Consider the following 19,760-nt stretch of genomic DNA (forward strand, 5'->3'; position numbering starts at 1 on the left):
TCTTTCATACTGGGGTGAGCGTGCGAGCAATGGAGATAGTGAATGTGAAAGTCTCAGTGCAGAGCCCGGCTTATCAGAACCCCACAGTAAATGATAGCTGCTGTGGATGAGGGAGTTTGGGGCAAGTTGAGGGCAAAGTACAGGCTAACAGTACCCCCCCACACACCAGGTGGAATACGTGTGATATTCCTTGGACACTCCTGGCTACCCAAGAACAAAGGGAAAGCGTTTAAGTGCTTGCCACGGTGATGCGGGAAACTAAGGCAAACGAAAAATTAAATTCTCTTACTGCCTACAGCCCATTGACAAGTCCTTGAAACCAGCAGAGTGACCTCCCTCTAGGAGCTCAGCCGCCTGGATGATGACACTTTGCTAGGGGCAAAAGAAAATCTTGGCTTAACATTATCCTGACCCTCCAGGAACCCGTAAGTCTACTTTAACATATAAAAATTCCTTTGGAAACTTCCTTTAGCTCAAATCCCCCAAGATATATGCAGGCAATCGCGCTTCAAGTGTAACATGCCCCGCTGATATACATCAGAAGGGTCCCATGACTATGGTTTTACTAAACAGTAATAAATGTCGTTTCCCTAGCAACAGCTCAAGGTCCTGCACACCTTGCTTCCAAAATACCTCAGAGACTTATTCCATCCCTAACCCGCTCGCAACCTGAGGGTATATAATCAGTAATCTGTCATGACCCCAGTGCAGACTTTCTGCCCACGGGTCCTTTAATAAAATCACCTTTTTGCACCAAAGATGTCTTCAAGAAGTCTTTCTTGGCTGTCGGCTCCGGACCCCCCTCCACCCTCCACCATCACCCCAAAACTTCATCAGCTGTTATTAATGTCAGTGTTCTCTTGCCTTCAAATCAGCAGACCTATTGATCACCAAACATGCCCAGGCCCCAGGCTCGGCACTGGGCACTGGGCCCTGGGAATAATTTACAGTGATGGCACCAGTTTAGCCTTTCTGGAAGGCACTGCGCGCAGCCAGTTTCTTCCTTCTATTGAAGTTATTGGCTGAAGTGTCAAAAGGAAGGCCCAGAGGGGCTGGGGCCTGTCTGAAGAAACAAATCCTGGTCATCCTGGCTCTTAGCCCTGTGAGGTTCAAGAAAATGCGTAGATGACGAAATCGAGGTGGATCTTCCTTCCAGCAGATTATCGGTCAGATTATGAAGCGAAAGGTCCAAGGTCCCGCTTTCTGACAACACAGGACACCCACCTCCGGCGCAAAGGTCCTCAAGGTGATTCTCATTCACAGGCAATAAAGCCAATCTGGGTGCTGCTTCACCACAGAGGGCCTATTGTCCCCTGATAAGTCAGATACTCTTTGACCTGCACTGGCTGTTCCCTTGGCCTCAAAGGCTTCTTCCTCCAGACAGTTTCCTGGCTCCCTGCCTCACCTCCTTCAGCTCTTTATTCAAATGACCCCTTCTCAGGCTGCCCCTTTAACATCTCCACTTGGTGTTTGGGCCGTCTTGTTAACCGAGGTATTCCCGGGGCTTACCACAGGATCAGGAAACCGGTGGGCACTAAATAAATATTTGTTGAGTGAATTCCGGATAAAGTGGCTGGAACCCAGACCTTGGGGAAAGCTGACCCATCCTAACGGCAACAATGTGCTATGGGCAGGAATAGCCCAAGGCAGGGAGAAGGTCGGAGGCTTCCTGTACCTCTTCCTGTCCCCCTGGGTCTGGAGGAATTAGCACCCACACTTGATGGACAGACAGGGAGAAATGGTCACTCTCTATTACACATGAAAGAAGTTGTGCCACACTGCCTATTATAATTCCACCTTGTTAAAAAAACTAACCATTTGGGTTATTCATTTATTCAACACACCGATACTGAATGCATATACAGGTAAGAGAAAAGCGCCTCCTTTCTCTGCACACGCAATAGTTCTGACACCAAATGAGTGGGACTTTCCGGACCAAGCAATTCTTGGTGGGCAAGGACTGGTGTCCTACAGTTTAACTCAATTCTGATACTCACTGCCTGGAGTTAACACCAAACCCACGGGTTCAGGGCTCAGTCCCACAAGACCGGCCCCCACTTCGGGCGCTAACCACGAGTCCCAGGTTGTCACCGGGACTGCAGACCAAACTGGCTATACACCGGGAGTTCCCATGACCCCTTCATCAAGTTTGATCGTTTGCTTGAACAGCTCATAGAACTCAGAGAAACAGTTACCTACGTTGACCAGTTTATTGTCAAGGATACGACACTGGAACAGCCAAATGGAAGAGCCGCGCAGGGCCAGGTACGCGGGAAGGGGGCGGAACTTCCATGCCCTCTCTGGGTGCGCCACCCTCCTGGCACCTAGACGTGCTCCCCAACATGGAAGCTCTCAGAGCCACAACATTTAGGGGTTTTCTGGAGCTCCCACTCAGTAGGCAAGTGTGGTTGAAATGGGGCTTCTTACAAATGACAAAAGATGTTCCTTTCACTTTTATTACTTAGGAAATTACAACAGTTTTAGGTGCTCTGGCCAGGAGCCGGGGAGGAAGACCCAAATATGTATTCCTTAGGATATCTCGATATCACAAGAGGTATTCAGTTCCTTAAGCACAGAGTTACAAAGCACCTACTGTGTGCCAGGCCTGGGACTAGTTGGTAAGCCGCCACCACAAAAGCAGCAATACCACCAGCAGAGAGGCAGGGTGGTGTCGTGGTTAGGAATGTGTCTTCTGGACAACACATCTGATCCCGGGCTCTGACTCCCTTGCTGGGTGTCCTTGGACATGTCATTTGCCCTCTTCATGCTGCAGTTTCCTCATCTATAAAAGAGGGGTAGCCATAGTGCCTAAACCTCAGGCCTGTTTGAGGATTAAATGAGATCAGGTATGCTCCCGTTCTTAGCCCGGGGCCTGGCACAAAGCATTTGCTCACCTGGCTCATCTTGGCTCATCTCATCCCTGTATGAGATAGGCACCATTGTCACCCCTTCTGCATGACAGGAGAGGAAACCAGGACTCACCCACGTGAAGCTACTGGCCCCTTTCACATAGTGAAGAAAGGGCAGGGCTGGTATCCAAACCCAGGTGGTCAATCCTACAGCACCCCTTGGACCATTTCAGCTTGCAGAGGGAGCATGTTTTGTGTTCCTAAATGAAAAAGAGATGCATCCTGTTGTGATGAAGTTTGTGATGAAGACGTTGCTGTGAAGGCATCCGAAAAATGAAATTAGCATTTAAGTCAGTAGATTTACCAGACTACCCTCTGCAGTGTGGGCGGGCCTCACCTAATCAGTTGAAGGACTTCAAAGGAAAAACAAAAAGAAAGTGAGGTCCCCACAGAAGAGGGAATTCTGTTTCCAGACTGTCTGGGGACTTAAGCCGGCAACATCAAGTCTCCCCTGGGCCTTCAGCCTGTTCTTCTACCCTGAAGATTTTGGACTTGACAGGCTCCACAATCACCCGAGCAAATTTCTTAAGACAAATCTCTCTCTCTATATACACACTTATTGGTTCTCTTTCCCTGAAGAACCTTGACAAACACATATCCCGTCCCAGGAGCCTATGGCGTGTGGCTCTGGCGAATGAAAGAGACAAAGTCCTCATCTCAAAGGACTCCCGAGAGATACTTTTCTCTTTTATAATCGAAGACCAATGGCTCAAACTTTGTAAATCCTAGAATGAGACCCAGATATACTTCTTCTTTTTTTAATTTTTATTATATTTTAATGCTTATTTATTTTTGAGAGAGAGACACAGAACCACAAGTGGGGGAGGGGCAGAGAGAGAGGGAGACACAGAATCCGCAGCAGGCTCCAGGCTCCGAGCTGCCAGCACAGAGCCCGACAAGGGGCTCGGACTCACAAACCATGAGATCATGACCTGAGCCGACATCGGGCGCTTAACCGACTGAGCCACCTAGGGCATCCCCAGATAGACTTCTTATATACAGTGCAATCAAATAAAAAGTTTAAATTCTTACTTGGCTAAGGGAAGGGGAGATGCTTGCTGAAAGCCCTGGAGAGAGGCCCTGATAGGGACAGCTAGATCCCCTGACCCTGGCTTGCCACCTTCTAGATCCACTGGGGCCCTGAGCCCTCCCCACCACCCCCGGCTGGTACGGAAGGCTGTGAGCGGCTCCAGTCCCTAGCACTCCTACCAAAGAGCTCCTAAGGGAGCGTTGACTAACCACAGCATACCTGCCCCAGTCAATCTGCAGCAGATATGGAGGGAAGCACGGGGAGTTTTCTGGTCACGTGACAATAGTGCTCTGAGGAGCACTGAGCCAGCCCAGGTGAATGTCTTACCATGTGTTGTGGGTCGAATTGTGTCCCTGCAAATCCTCATGTTAAAGTCCGAATCCCCTGGTACCTCAGAACGTGAACGTTTCTGGAAACAGGGTCATTGCAGATGTCATTAGTTAAGAGGAAGTCATATTGAGCACAGCGGGGACCTAATCTGACCAGTGTCCTTAGGAAAGGGGGAAATTTGGACACAAGGTGCATCCGCAGGGAGAAGGCCATGTGAACTTGAAAGCAGGTATCTGTGTGATGCCTTCTACCGGCCAGGGAACCCAAGATTGCCAGCAAACCAGCGGAAGCCCAGAGAGAAGCTTGGCAGATTCTCCCTCACATCCCTCAGAAGGAACCAGCCCTGCTGGTTGATCTTGGACCCCTAGTCTTCTACATCCAGCCTATTGCAAGACAGTAACTTTCTACCCTTTAAGCCACTTGGTTTGTGGCACCTTATTAGGGCAGCCCTGGTGAGGTAGGCAAACCCTACCACTTGTGGCTGTTCGCTACTCTCTTCTTCAAGTTTACTTATTTTAGGAGGGGGGTGGGCGGGGAGGGACAGAGAGAGGATCCCAAGCAGGCTCCCCAGTGCCAGCGTGGAGCCCGATGCGGGGCTCAAACTCACGAACCGTGAGATCACGACCTGAGCTGAAATCAAGAGCTGAACACGTGACCGACTGAGCCCCACGTTGGCTACTCTCTTCTTAAGTGGCCCTCAAGGAGCCATCACTTTGGCTCCTGATGACTCAGAGAATGGCGATGCCCAGCTGGCTCCTGGGGGGCCCTGTGTGTACAGCTCTGGTATCAGATCCTTTAGGCACTTGCTGAAATGCAGATTTCCGGGCCCTGCTCCAGACCCACTGAGTTAGAATCCGAGGGCTAGCGCTAGAATCTGGATTCTCAAAGATCTCTCCGGCTGATCTTTTTGCCAATGGACTTTTTTTTTTTCTTTTTTTAAACAGTTGTTTGCAGAAAAATTGAGATGACATACAGAGAATTCCCATATACTCAACACGGACTCTGCCGTATTATTGTACTATTTAACACTTTACGTTAGTATATTTGTTACAATTAACGAACCAATACTGAGACATTACTATATAGTAGCTAGTGTCCAGAAATTACTTAGATTTCCTTTATTTTTACCTGAAGTCCTCTTTTTCTGTTCCAGGATCTCTATGGGAGACAGACATCTGGTGTCATGTCTCCTTAGGTTCTTCTTGGCTATGGTGGTTTCTCAGACTTCACTACTTTTGATGACCTTGGTAAGTTTTTTTTTTTTTTTTTTAATGTTTACTTATTTTTGAAAGAGCATATGTGGGGGGAGGGCAGAGACAGTGGCGGGGGACAGAGGATCCGAAGCAGGCTCTGTGCCGTCAGCATGGAGCCCCGTGCGGGGCTTGAACTCACGAGCCATGAGATCACGACCTGAGCCGAAGGTGGTGGCCCAACCGAGCCACCCAGGTGCCCTGATGACCTTGATGATTTTGAGGAGTCCTGGTCAGGTATGTCGTAGGATGCCTCACTGCCAGAATCTGTCCCATGTCCTCAGAAGACTGGAGCCATGGGTTATTGGGAGGACGACCACAGAGGTGAAGGGGCATTTTCATCACCTCACATCAAGAGGACATACAGGCAACGGCAACAACTTTACCACTGTCGCTGTTGACCTTGATCACCTGGCCAAGGTGTTTGTCCAGCTCCCAGCTGATTATCGCCCCAGATAAACAAGAGGTGATGGAGAGAAGGCCCCTGACTCTGTGACAGCTCTCTTAGGTCACCGTTCCGAAGAAAGCAGCCACGGCAGGCGGATGGCTGGATGGCTCGCACACACAGCGCTGGTCTTACCCACAGCGAGCACCTCACCATGACTTCATGTGTAACAACCCCACAAGACAGGCAGAACCATTATTCTCATATTACAGGTCAAGGAGCTGCTCTTTGAGGCCCCACAGCCAGCAGCCCACAGAGCCTCACCTGCCTGGCACCATGCCGAGGCTGGCGCTGCCCCCGTGGGAAGGTGAGGACGCCAAGGTGGCTGGGGTCTCCTCTCCCAGGGTGACAGCAGGGACAGGAGACATGCAGTGTTTCCCTTTGGGGCCCAGACTGGAACCTTAGTCAGAGGCCAACTTGCTCCTTCTACCCCAAATGTGAGTAGGAAATATCTATATGGATAGAGGTTAAAAGAGAGCCAGACCAAAAAACAAAACAAAACAAAACAAAAACCCTGTTCACAAGGGATCAAGGTGTCCAAAGCCTAGAGAAAAACCAAATTGGCAGAAAAAAAAAGGCTACAAAAATCAGTTTTTGGTTATTTTCCTGACAGTATTAGAATAGAGCCTTTTTTAGATTTAACTTTTTTTAAGTTTATTTATTCAACGTTTATTTATTTTTGGGACAGAGAGAGACAGAGCATGAACGGGGGAGGGGCAGAGAGAGAGGGAGACACAGAATCGGAAACAGGCTCCAGGCTCTGAGCCATCAGCCCAGAGCCCGACGCGGGGCTCGAACTCACGGACCGCGAGATCGTGACCTGGCTGAAGTCGGACACTTAACCGACTGCGCCACCCAGGCGCCCCTTTTAAGTTTATTTATCGGGGTGCCTGGGGTGGCTCAGTGGGTTAGGTATCTGCCTCTTCATCTCAGCTCAGATCATGATCTCACAGTTTGTAAGATCGAGTCCCACGTCACGCTCTGTGCTCAAAGTGCGGAGCCTGCTTGGGATTCTCACTCCCTCTCTTTCTCTCTCCCTCAAAATAAACTTTTTTGAGGGAAGAGCATGGGAGCGTGCACAAGCATGCACACACAAGTGTGTGGGGGGGGGGAGGGGCAGAGAGAGGAGAGAGAGAATCCCAAGCAGCTCTGCACTGTCAGCACGAGCCCGATGAGGGGTTGGAACTCACAAACCATGAGATCGTGACCTGAGCAGAGATCAGGAGTTGGAAGAGCCACCCAGGCACCCCAATTTTGTTTTTTTAGACTTATCTCTATACCGTGGGGCTGGAACTCACAACCCCGAGATCAAGAGTTGCGTGTTCTGGGAGCCTGGGTGGCTCAGTCAGTTAAGCGTCCGCCTTTGGCCTAGGCCATGATCTCGCTGGTCCCGAGTTCTAGCCCTGCATCGGGCTCTGTGCTGACAGCTCAGAGCCTGGAGCCTGTTTCAGATTCTGTGTCTCCCTCTCTCTCTCTCTGCTCCTCCCCCACTCACACTCTGTCTCTCTCTCTCTCAAAAATAAACATTAAAAAAAAAATTAAAAAAAAAAAAAGTTGCGTTTTCTACTGACTGAGCCAGCCAGGCGCCCTTAGAATAGAGAACCTTTTGACCCTATATACACCTTGTCTATTTATACAGTCCCTTACCGATGGAGGATAGTGACATTTCCTATTTGCTACTATTAAAATGCAGCTATGACCATCTATGTACCTACAATTTTCTGCAATCAGAGTAAGAAGACAGATTCCTGAAACTGCAACCACTGAGTCTCAGGGCAGGAGTGTTCTTAGTGTTGACACATACTACCAAGTATTCCTAAAAGGTTCCACAGTTGTGCATTCCTACCAATAGCACAGATTGCCCATTTTCTCACATCACCAATACTGGATATTCTCTTTTTATTGTTCTGAAAGGCAAGGAGAAGGCGTATCATTTTCACCTGTAAATCTTTCATTATTAGAGAGATTGAGCATCATTTCTGGTTTACTGGCCACTTGTATTTCTTTCCATGTATACATATTTATGTGTATATATATATGTAGAAAATATACGTATATAGAACATATATATATTATACACACACACACACACACACACAATTCATGCCATTGGCCCAATTTTCTTGTCTCTTTCTTTTTTATAAGAGCTCTTTATACATTATGGCTATTCATTCTTAATCACATTGCAAGTATGTTTATCAGTCTGTCATTTGTTTACCACCTTTTCCTTCACAAAGAAGTCCTTCCTCTTCAACTGTTTCAAGTCTGTGGATCTTTTTTCTTACAGCTTCGGAGTTTTATGTCACATGTAGAAAAGCTTCCCCCTACTCTTGCTTTCTGCACAGTTATCAGTGGCAGCTCAGGAACAACTCTTGTCTTTTCCATCCAGTGCCCCACCCGTGGCCTGGCCCTTCAATGCCCAGCACCATTCTCCAGCCCTGAGGCAGAGCTCGGCCCCCTGGAGTCCCAGGACCAGCTAGGGTTGGGGCGCTGCCGGGGTGCCCAGGCCTGGCCTCAAGCTCTTCTCCAGTTCCACTGCCACCCGGGGAGCCGTGGCCTGGATGGCATTCTGGATGCTGTGCATGTCCCACTGGGTCCTCAGGAGGGCGTCGTCCAGGGTGAAGAAGCCGTCACGGGTACGCCGCACTTGGGAGCAGACAGCAGTGGTCTTCAGCTCCAGGCCGATCTCGTGCACCAACTTTCGCAGTTGCTTCTGTGTCTCGTGCATGCACTGTACCTCTGCCAGGGGTACATGACAACAGATCCCACGGATGGGAGCACAGCCTCTGGTGTCTGCTGATCTAGATCCACACCCTGTGATACCTCCTGGCTGGGTGATAACCCTAGCAAAGTATCTTAGTTCTCCAGGGCTCTGCCATTCCAAGTGTAGCCCAAGGGCCAGCCCTGAAAGCTTGTTAGACCTGCAGAATCTTAGGCCCCACCCAAACCTGCAGAGTCAGAAGTTGCCTTTAAAGAAGACACGCCCCCCCCCCCCCCCCCCCGCCAGAGCTCTCTCTCTCTCTCTCTCTAAATGAATAAATAAACTTCAAAAAGGGGTGGGGGTGGGGGTGGGGGGGTGGGCACCTGAGTGGTTCAGTCAATTAAGCTCCGGACTCTTGATTTTGACTCAGGTCAGGTCATGATCTCACCAATGAGATGAAGCCCCACATCGGGCTCCGTGCTGAGCGGAGCGTGGAGCCTGCTTGAGATTCTCTCTCCCTGCTCTCTACCCCCTCCCCGGCTCACGCTCTCTCAAAATAAATCAATAAACTTAAAAAAAAAAAAAAAAAAAGACCCCCAGGTGACTTGTAGGCAGGTTAATGTTCCAGAAATGCTGCTCTAAGACTCCGTATGTTCATCCATAAAATGGGTGGTCGTGAGGAGTCTGAGAGATAATCTCCATAAGGTGCTTAGTACTGGGAGAGCCCTGGTCGGTACTCAAGGAAAGGAGCCCTGGTTAGTAAGACAGAGAGAAGGAGGTGGGCAGGACTGGGGAGGCGAGGGTGCCGTCTGCCGGCTTACTGAAACCTGAAACGCTGCGAAGATCCGGGAATGAGCTGCTGAGTATAACTCGCTCGCTAAAAGCTGGCTCTAAAGGGGGACTTGGCAGCGGATAGGACAGCATTCGATCCGTGTGCCGTGTGACTTGGCCAGGTCCAGCCCCGTGCGGAGAAGGACGCTGGTCCTGGCGCCTTAGCCAGCAGAGACTGGGCCTGTCACGTGGCAGCCTCTGTAAACCCATGAGCCCCATCTCACTGCTCCAACTTCCTGGGGGAGCCTACCTAAGAGGAACTCCGGAGGCGCAAAGTGGAGGCATCGAATGCCCGTTATCAGCATCGGGGACTTGTTCATGGGCCGGATCAAGCCTCTCACGGCCATGTCGTAGGCCTCCTGGGTCTGCAGGTCGAGGTTGGAGTACCTGGGGATGAGAAGGGGACTGGCGTGGAGTGGGGAGCTGGGCAGACTGTTTGCCCCCAGCCCTGCCCCCTCTCACGAAAGAGCTTTCCTGAAGTTCTTCATTCTCTTTCCATCTTCCCTGCCCTTCCAGCCACCTTTTTCTCTGTCCCCTCCAATCTTTAGATACAGGCTCTGCCCTCCTCTGCACACACCCCCCAGCTTCCAGTCATGCACAGGCTGCCTGCTCCCACCCCCTGGCTCTGCATCATATCATGTGGGTTCCTGGCTTCCTTCTCCACTAAATCATATATTCCCACTGAGGCCAGCTGGGGTCTCTTGTTCCCCCTTGGTCTCCCCAGGGGCTGGCCTGGCACAAAGAAACACTTCTGCGTGCTGTGGAAGGAAGGGCTGCTTCAAGTCTGCTTTCGGGCTCCAAAGAGATGCATGGAATCTGCCCCAGGGTGGGCGGAGCCTACAGGGAGCCCAGTGGGCATTTCTTGCTCTTCCAACACCTCCTCAAGGGCCCCTTTCAGGAAAGTGTGGGTTGGCCTCCACGTACATCACCAGGGCCTTCTGATGGGAACCTTGGATCAGGGCCAGGATCCGGTCCAGTTTCTCTCTGGTCACGTGGTCTGGAAAAGCCAGGGGGGATGGTCAGCACACAGGTGCCTGCTGAGGACAGGTGAACTCCCTCCCCCCAAACCAGCCCTGTCCTTGGAACCTGGAGGGTGTCCCAGAGCACCCTCTGTCCCAGAGTTCCCATTTAGAGGATTGAGAGTCCTTTGAGAATCTTGTGAAAGCCCAGAACCCTCTTCTTACAAAGTTATATCTGAACTCAGCATTGTGAGGACATTTTCAAGGGGCTCATACACTCCAAGTTTCTTCTGGGCGCGCCTGGGTGGCTCAGTCAGTTAAGCGTCCGACTTCAGTTCAGGTCATGATTTCATGGTTCACAAGTTCGAGCTCGCACTGGGCTCTATGCTCACAGCTCAGAGCCTGGAGCCTGATTCAGATTCTGTGTCTCCCTCTCTCTCTCTCCCTCCCTTGCTCGTGCTCTGTCTGTCTCTCTCTCTCTCTCTCAAAAATAAATAAACATTTAAAAAAAAGTTTCTTCTGGAAATGAGATTTATCCAATATTCTAAGCCAGGTCCCCTGAACCCCAATCTAGGGTTGCTTGTGCCAGGGACCCTGGGAGGGAAAGCACCATCTGTCTCAACGCAGAAACAGATGGCAAGAAGAGGGAGGGGCTCTGCCTGCTGGACCCACTGAGTGACAAGGGCAGGCAGCTGCCAAGCCTGGGGACGCTCATGAACTGCTAGAAGGCTGATCCTGGGACCCAGCTGGGCAGGTGCCAACTTCTGACTCCAAAGGCCAGAGCTCTGGGCACAGGTATGGTAACCAAAGGCTTTCCAGCTTGGAAGGGACTAAGCCTTTTATTCCTTCTGTCTGGCTTTATTCACCTTGTTGCCTTACCTGAAATGCACCCACCACTGCTTCCTTCCCCCTCGTTTATAGCCTAGTTCAAATGTAGCCTCCTCCACGAAGACTTCCTGGAGCCTGTCACTTTTTTTTTGAAGGAGAGACAGAGCATGAGTGGGGGAGGAGCAGAGAGAGAGAGAGACATAGAATTTGAAGCAGGCTCCAGGCTCTAAGCTGTCAGCACAAAGCCCGATGCAGGGCTCGAACTCACGAACTGTGAGATCATGACCTGAGCCAAATTAGGACACTTAACCGACTGAGCCACCCAGGCGCCCCTGGAGCCTGTCATTTCTTTCTCCTGGCTCCTGCCACTCTGCACCTGGGTCTCTTCCCCAGCATTAATTTGCTCTGTTTTTAACTTTTTTTTTTTTTTTTTTTCATTTTGAGAGAGAGAGAGCACAAGTGGGTGGAGGGAGAGGGAGAGGGAGAGGGAGAGGGAGAGGGAGAGGGAGAGGGAGAGGAAGAGGGAGAGGGAGAGGAAGAGGGAGAGAGAGAGAATCTCTAGCAGGCAGGCTCCACACTCAGCACAGAGCCTGACACAGGGCTCAATCCCATGATGCTGGGATCATGACCTGAGCTGAAATCAAGAGTGGGGCGCTTTAAAAAAAAAAAAAAAAAGAAAGAAAGAAAGAAAAGAAAAAAAGGACGCCTGGGTGTGTCAGTCAGTTAAGCAACCAACTTCAGCTTAGGTCGTGATTTCAGGGTTTGTGAGTTCAAGCCACGCGTCGGGCTCTGTGCTGACAGATGAGTCTGGAGCCCGCTTCAGATTCTGTGGTGTTTCCCTCCCTTTCTGCCCTTCCCCCACTCGTGCTCTTTGTCTCTCAAAAATGAATAAATGTTATAAAAAACTTTTAAATCTTCATTAAGAAATTTACAATAAATTGGGAATGCAAGCTGGTGCAGCCACTCTGGAAAACAGTATGGAGGTTCCTTAAAAAACTAAAAACAGAACTACCCTACGACCCAGCAATTGCACTACTAGAGGGATACAGGGATGCTGTTTTGAAGGGACACACGCACCCCAATGCTTACAGCAGCACTGTCAACAGCAGCCAAAGTATGGAAAGAGCCCAACATCCATCGATGGATGAATGGATAAAGAAGATGTGGTCTATATATACAATGGAGTTATTACTCGGCCATCAAAAAGAATGAAATCTTGCCATTTGCAACTGCGTGGATGGAACTGGAGAGTATTATGCTAAGTGAAATTAGTCAGAGAAAGACAAATATCATATGGCTTCATTCATATGAGGACTTTAAGAGACAAAACAGATGAACATAAGGCAAGGGAAGCAAAAATGATATAAAAACAGGGAGGGGGACAAAGCTTAAGAGACTCATAAATATGGAGAACAAACTGACGGTGACGGGAGGGGTTGTGAGAGGGGGGATGGACTAAATGGGTAAGGGGCACTACGGAATCTATTCCTGAAATCATTGTTGCACTATATGCTAATTTGGATGTACATTTAAAAAAAAAGAAGAAATTTACAATAATTTTTTAAGTTTATTTATTTTTTGAGAGAGTGAGAGAGAGAGAGAGAGAGCACGTACACATGCACAAACATGCAGGGGTAGAGAGTCCCAAGCAGGCTCTGCACCATCAGTGCAGAACCCGACGCAAGGCTCAATCTCATGAACCACGACACGAGATCATGACCAAAGTTGGACGCTTAACCAACTGACCACCCAGTTGCCCTTCTTCTTTAAGAAATTTAGATTAGGGGGCACCTGGGTGGCTCAGGGCATGATCTCATGGTTCACAAGTCCAAGCCCCACATCAGGCTCTCTGTCAGCACAGAGCCTGCTTCGGATCCTCTGTCCTCTCCCCCCTTTCTGCCCCTCCCCCACTTATGCATACTCTCTCTCTCTCTTAAAAATAAGTACACATCAAAAACGAAAAACAGAAATTTAGATTAGCATTAACAAACACCTCCCCTCTCCTCCAAATTCTGCCTTCCTCTCTCCCAGAAGTGTCAACTTGCTAGTTATCTTTAGATGTGTTTTGTATGCTGATACACCCACATGTACAGACAACCGTGTTACTTTGCCACATGTTTCTAATCCTCTCCAGGTGACGTGGTGGTGTGTGTTTGCTCTCCCTGCCGGACTGTGAGTTCACTGAGATTGGGGACCCCATCTGACTCATCATACATCCTCTCCCCACCCCCAGTACCTAGCACGTGGCTGGTGCTCAAAAAACATCCATTAAATAAGAAATGAATTAGATCTACGGAAAATGTCAGAACACAGGGAGAGTAAGAAGCAAAGAATGAGCCACCCAGCCATCCATCCCCCCATCCAACCAGCCAACCCTCCAACCATCCATCCATCCAACCAATAAGCACCTCCCATGTCCCAGGCTCTGCGCTGTGTAACCACAGGAGTGGAATGACACAGTCCCTGTTCTCACAGGTGACAGTGTAATGGGAAGACAGATATTAAATAATCACGAATCATTAGTCGATTATTGTTCTGAGAGTCCACCTCGTTCATCTGGGGGTTAGAGGAGCTTCCCTGGGGAGGTGACATTTATGCCAGGTGGGGAAGCAAAGGGGGAACACACGGCACTTGTTTATGGAAGACAGAATCATGTGCCCAAAGCCTTCTAACAGCCAGACTGAACTTAGTGTGTTGGGAGTCACCGAGGGAGGCTGAATGGTCTGCGTGGGGAGTGGGGGGGACCGTAGGAACCAAGGGACAGCAAATGCAAAGGCAGCCACAGCTGCTCCTCCCTCTGCCCTGGGATCCTGCAGGCTCTCACCATATGTTGACTTCTCCACCAGCCGCCCGTCTTCACAGAAGTCATCTGTGGCTTTGCCCAGGAGGCCACGCACCGTGTAATCCTGCAGGGACAGGGAGGGGAAGATAGGGTCAGTGTCCCTGCTCTCCCTCAGCACTGAGGAAGGAAGTGAGCCACCAGTTCAAACCCCCAACCTGCTAGACAGGCCACGGGTGGGGGGGTCCTCAGGTCTCCCCTCAGGGAGCACAGGCACTCAGAGACCCCCAGCCACCTCACTGCCTCTCTCGGGAAGGGCACCAGACTTTTCTATGACTGCAAAGGACAATGACGACCCTACTATGACCACCTCATGCCTGCATAACTCTCCTCTCCAGACAAACCTGACAACTTATCATGCTGGGCCCTTCCCAGTGCACCCTGCTGGCTTCTCCCCACCCCTCCAAATACAATCTGTGCAGCTGCCTCTGTCAGAGATGATGGCAACAGTGACAATAATTTATTGACTGTGCTAAGTGCCTGTGCTAAGTACATTGCATGCAGTTACTAATTTAAACTTCAGAGTAACCCTATAGAGGAGGTACTATTAACTCTTGCATTATAGACTTGAGGAAGGGGGGATACACAGATATTAAGCAATCCACCCAGGGACCCAGAGCTGGCAGAGGAGTAGAAGCTGTTTTTTGTGTGTTTTTTGTTTTGTTAATGTTTTTATTTATCTTTGAGAGAGAGAGAGAGAGAGAGAGAGAAAGACAGAGTACAAGCTGGGGAGGGACACAGAGAGAGGGAGACACAGAATCTGAAACAGGCTCCAGGCTCTGAGCTATCAGCACAGAGCCCGATGCAGGGCTCGAACTCATGAACTGTGAGATCATGACCTGAGCCGAAGTCAGACGCTTAACTGACTGAGCCACCCAGGTACCCCTGTGTTTTGTTTTTTAATGTTTATTTATTTTTGAGATCGAGAGAGTGGGAAGGACACTTTGAGATAGAGAGAGGGGAAGGACACAGAGAGAGGGAGAGAGAGAATCCCAAACAGACTCTGGGCTGTCAGCACAGAGACTGACACGGGGCTCCAACTCACAAACCATGAGATCATGACCTGAGCCGAAATCAAGAGTTGGACGCTTAACCAGACACCTTGAAGCTAGTTTTAAACTGAAGCCATTTGGCTCCAAAAACTGCTCTTAACCACTAAAAATGTAGGCTCTCTGACAGGGCACCTCTGTCCCCATTCATGATGCCAGACTCCATGGCCCCAGTCCAGACACAAACTCCTTGAGGTCTAGGCGGTGACATCCACTTCTCAGTCTTGAGGACGGAACGGAGTGGTGTCATGATCGGGCTCTGGTGTCAGACAGATCCAGGTTCAAATCCCAGCTCTGTTCCTTACAGGCTGCACAACCCTGGGCAAGTGACATCCCCTCCCAACGCCTCAGTTCTCTCATCTGTAAGGTGGGTTAACACTAGATCCCACTTTTTGGGGGAAGTTGTGAGGCATCCACAAGGGAGTCCATAGGGGTCCACGTGCAACGCTCGGCACAGAGCAGCCCGCACGCAGTAATGCCTACAGCCGTTGCTGTGTTATCCTTACCCCCCAGCACACGGCCATAAAACAATGCCTGCTGATGGCCGGGCCCTTTCCCCCACAGAATCCTCTCGGCTTCAGAGTCCCACCAGTGACTCCCAGGGAAAGGACTAGGGGCTAAATGAGTTGTCCCCAGCACCCCCATACCTTGGTGAGGTGAGCATTGTACATGTCGGTGAGGAGGCTGCGTCCGTGTCCCACGCCAAGCACTGAAAGACAGCAAGGCTGATCTCACACCTGGCTCCCCCTTCCCTGGGACCCCCAACCCTTACAGCCACCACCAGAATACTCCCACCTTCAATGCTACTAAAGCCAGCGGGGGGGGGGGGGGGGGCAAGGACAGCACAAGTAAGCTCTTCTGCATAGATATGAAAATGCAGATTTCGGGGCCCACCCATACATACTGACTCTGACTGCTGGAGGGGAGGGGCCTAGGATCCTTAGTAAGCTCACCAGGGGATTCTGATGTGCTCAAAAGCAAGAGACCACTGGCCCAGTCACACAGACCTGCACTCAAATGTGGGATGGCTCTAAGCATGTCCTTTAACCTACTTGGGCCTCAAGCTCCCCATCAGCAAACTGGGGATAAAAATGCCATCTGATCCCTGCGGGTGTTGTGAAGGTTGAGGCAATGCACAGGAAGAAATCAGCACAAAGGAAGGGCCCAATAAAGGGGCACTGTGACCACTCCCTGCCTTTTTCTGGCTGTTTCTCCCTCTGGCTGAAGGAGAGAATGACCCTCCATTCACTCCTGGAGAGGGAGCATGAGATCACGTCTGCCTGCCTGTGCCCCAGGAAGTTAGACAAGGGGACTGTGACTATCGTGCATGGAGGATGTGGCCACCGCCTGACCCCGGGGGCACAGATGGCTCATGACTCAGGGCTTTGTGTGTCCAGCTCCAGCGACATTCAGACCCTGGCCAACGGGGCCAGTCACGCGCTTGGCTACCCCCCACAAGTGATGACCATTGTCCCTCCCTGGACGAGGGGCATTCACTAGCCACGTGACCCAGACCAAGTCACCTAAGTTCCTGGAGCCTTCTTTTCTTCATAAAATCATAAAATATCTACCTAATAAGGTTGTAGTCAGGAATATATGTGCACAAAGGGTTTTGTACCACATGTCAGATACAGGAATTACTTGATAAAGGTGGGCAATTGTGACATCCCCTCCCCTCCACCCCCCACCGGCCCTTCCAGCAGCTGATCAGACTTGGGGCAGGAATCAGGGGAGGAGGGCAATGGTGAGAAATGGCTGTCAGGCTGGAAGTAAGCCGGGTTCCTGGTAGCTCCCCAGTTCTCCCCCAGGCTCACCACATCACTGCACCCCCAGGCTCACCACATCACCTACCAAGTACCCCAGATGCCTGGGCATCCAGCCGGTGTCCCACGCCAACCTTCAAGCTGGTGAATGCTGGTCCACAGACTGGAAAGAAACAAACAAGGTCCCTTTCCTCAATGAATCCAGCTTCCAGGATGACTTTGGCCTGCATGGTGACCTCATTCCTAGAATGTAGCTTCATGGAGCCCAAACCAGGATGGGGGTGGACTCTCGGGCTTCCCTACCATGGATTCTGGGGCCTAGAACCACTTCTTCAGTTCCCTGGGCCCAGAAAAAGGGCTTGTTACTCTGTCTCTCATCGCTCCCCCAGTAAGAGGCTTTGAGTGGACTGGGCATAACACTGGGACTCGAGTTTCCTACTCAGCTGCTGCAGAAGGAGACTCCTGGCCACCCCAGGGAGAAAATGGACATGGTAAGTTCCTGAAGGCAGGGCGTGGGTTCCTAATTCTACCCCCAGAGAACCTAGGTGCTCAGGAAATACCTAGTGAAAGAATGAACGACTCATCAAAAATACATACGTTAAAATATGTGGTTTTTTTGTATATCAATTCTATCTCAATAATGCTGTTAAAGAAAAAGAAAAAAAAAAAAAGACCGTACGCAGGAAATGAGTCAGAAGCATATACCCTTCTATAGATCAAGAGGTGTCTAAGGGAAGGATACAGGATAGTTAAGTGCCTACTGAATTCAGGCTATGTTACTTAATGTCAACACTGAGCCTCAGTTTCCTCATTTGAAAAATGAGAACAGGACCCACCTCATAGGATTGTGGTGAAGATTCTAGGAGATGGTATTTGGTAAAAGTTTAACACAGTATCTAGTACAGAGAGGATCCTCAGTACATCATACTTGTTATTGTTACACTTTAGAGTCACTAAATATCACTGTCAAAGGGATTTTAATGGTTTCTGGACAAGCCCCTCAATCTTTCTAATCTCATCTAGTGACAGAGAGCTCATTATAAAACCAGTTCCATTCTTGGGCAGCTCTGTTGACTAAAAAAGTCACTCTTTCCCAAGGGTCCGAAACTCCCTCCTTAGGACTTCTACCTGCGGGTGTCAATTGCCATCTGGAGTCCCAGAATAATTACAGAATAATTAAAAGGGGTCAGCAAACTACAGTCCACAGGCTATATCCCCAAACTTGTTTTTTTAATGGCCCATGAGTTAAATTTCTTTTTTCTTTTTTAAATGGTTCAAAAAAATCAAAAGAATAATAGTTTGTGACACAGGAAAATTATATGAAACTCAAAGGTCACTTTTCACAAATAAAGTTGCATTGGAACACAGCCAGGCTCATTGCTTTGCATACTGCCTACAGGTTCTTTTTTTTTTTTTTTAACGTTTTATTTTATTTTTTGAGAGAGAGAGAGAGAGACAGAGCGTGGACAGGGGAGGGGCAGAGAGAGAGGGAAACAGAATCTGAAGCAGGCTCAAGGCTCTGAGCTGTCAGCACAGAGCCTGATGCAGGACTTGAACCCATAAACAGGAGATCATGACCTGAGCCGAAGTCTGACTGATGCTCAACGGACTGAGCCACCTGGGTGTCCCATCTACAGGTTCTTTTGCACTACAATGGCAGAGTTGAGCCTGCAAAGCTTAAAATATTTACTATCTGGCTCTTTTCAGGAAAACTGGCGAATCCCTGGTCAAGTATGTCATCCCTGCTGTGGCCCTTCAAGGATCCGAGACAGGAATCTAAGCACTGACTGGGACACGGACTCTGGGCAGAGATTACCTGGGGAGTGACACCCAGGCCCTGGCCTGAAGGTGCCTTACCCAGCGGATGGTTGGTGAGAGAAGGCACACTGGTGGCTGTGAGGGTAAGCGCCTTCTCTTCGCTGCCTTCCATGGGGCCCAGCAGGAACCGAACACGCTGTTCAGGGGCAGGAGGCTTCCCAGCATTGACACCTGAGTACACAAAGGTAAAGGATATCCGGTCAGTTCTGTCTGAACACATGGGGAAGGTGGAACAGGGAAGAATGGAGATGTAGAAGAGAAAGCCCACGATGTAGCAAATAGCAGCAGTTAAGACACAGACTTGGGAAGGTGGGTGGGGAACGGGTGAAATAGGTACTGGGAAATAAAGAGTACACTTATCATGATGAGCACTGAGTAATGCATAAAACTGCTAAATCACTATATTGTCAAATCACTATATTGTACACCTGAAACCAATTTAATACTGTATGTTAACTATACTGGAATTATAATAAAAGCAACTTAAAAATATAAACATAAGGAGAAAAGGCAAAAAAAAGAGAAAGAAACAGACTTGGGTTCAAATTCTGATTCTACTACTTATGACAACGAACACTGAGTCTGTTTACCCATCTGAACGCGGGGGGAAAGCGAGGAGTAAGGGAGTGTACAGAACCAGCGATTTGGAAAGCGATCGGCCCGGGGAACTGGGTCACGTGACTTTATTTTGCCTGAAGGATGAGAAGCGGAGATGGATTCCCGGGAGAACCGGAGCGGGGTTGCGGGTCCGGTTCGAGGCACTCACCCTTCAGAAGCTGCAGCTCCACGGTGTCCCGCAGGTGCTTCCATTTCAGCCCCGAGGGTTTGTAGACCGCGAAGAGCCCATGCAGCCGCGCCAGCGCCAGGCGGCGGGACCCCATTCCCCTAGGCCCACGGCGCGGGTTAGTGGATTACCGGGACCCCAACGGAAGTGCCGTACTGTCCCGTTCCCAAATGTGTCCTGACCCTGGGCGCCGCCATGTTTCGCAGCCGGAAGAGGTTCGTTCT

General features: G+C 49.9%; 1 protein-coding gene across 1 annotated transcript; it reads right to left on the reverse strand.

The window, feature by feature from the left end:
- Window positions 1–7,846: 7,846 nt before the first annotated feature.
- On the reverse strand, window positions 7,847–19,750 carry TRUB2 (TruB pseudouridine synthase family member 2). Its single transcript, XM_003995997.6, is given in 9 exon segments — window positions 7,847–8,460; window positions 8,462–8,703; window positions 9,747–9,883; window positions 10,421–10,493; window positions 14,108–14,189; window positions 15,819–15,880; window positions 17,023–17,097; window positions 18,792–18,923; window positions 19,519–19,750. Coding segments are annotated over 9 exon segments (1,002 nt in total). The 5' UTR covers window positions 19,634–19,750; the 3' UTR covers window positions 7,847–8,376.
- Window positions 19,751–19,760: the final 10 nt, after the last annotated feature.

Source organism: Felis catus, chromosome D4 (assembly GCF_018350175.1).
Source record: "Felis catus isolate Fca126 chromosome D4, F.catus_Fca126_mat1.0, whole genome shotgun sequence".
Taxonomy (NCBI): Eukaryota; Metazoa; Chordata; class Mammalia; order Carnivora; family Felidae; genus Felis; species Felis catus.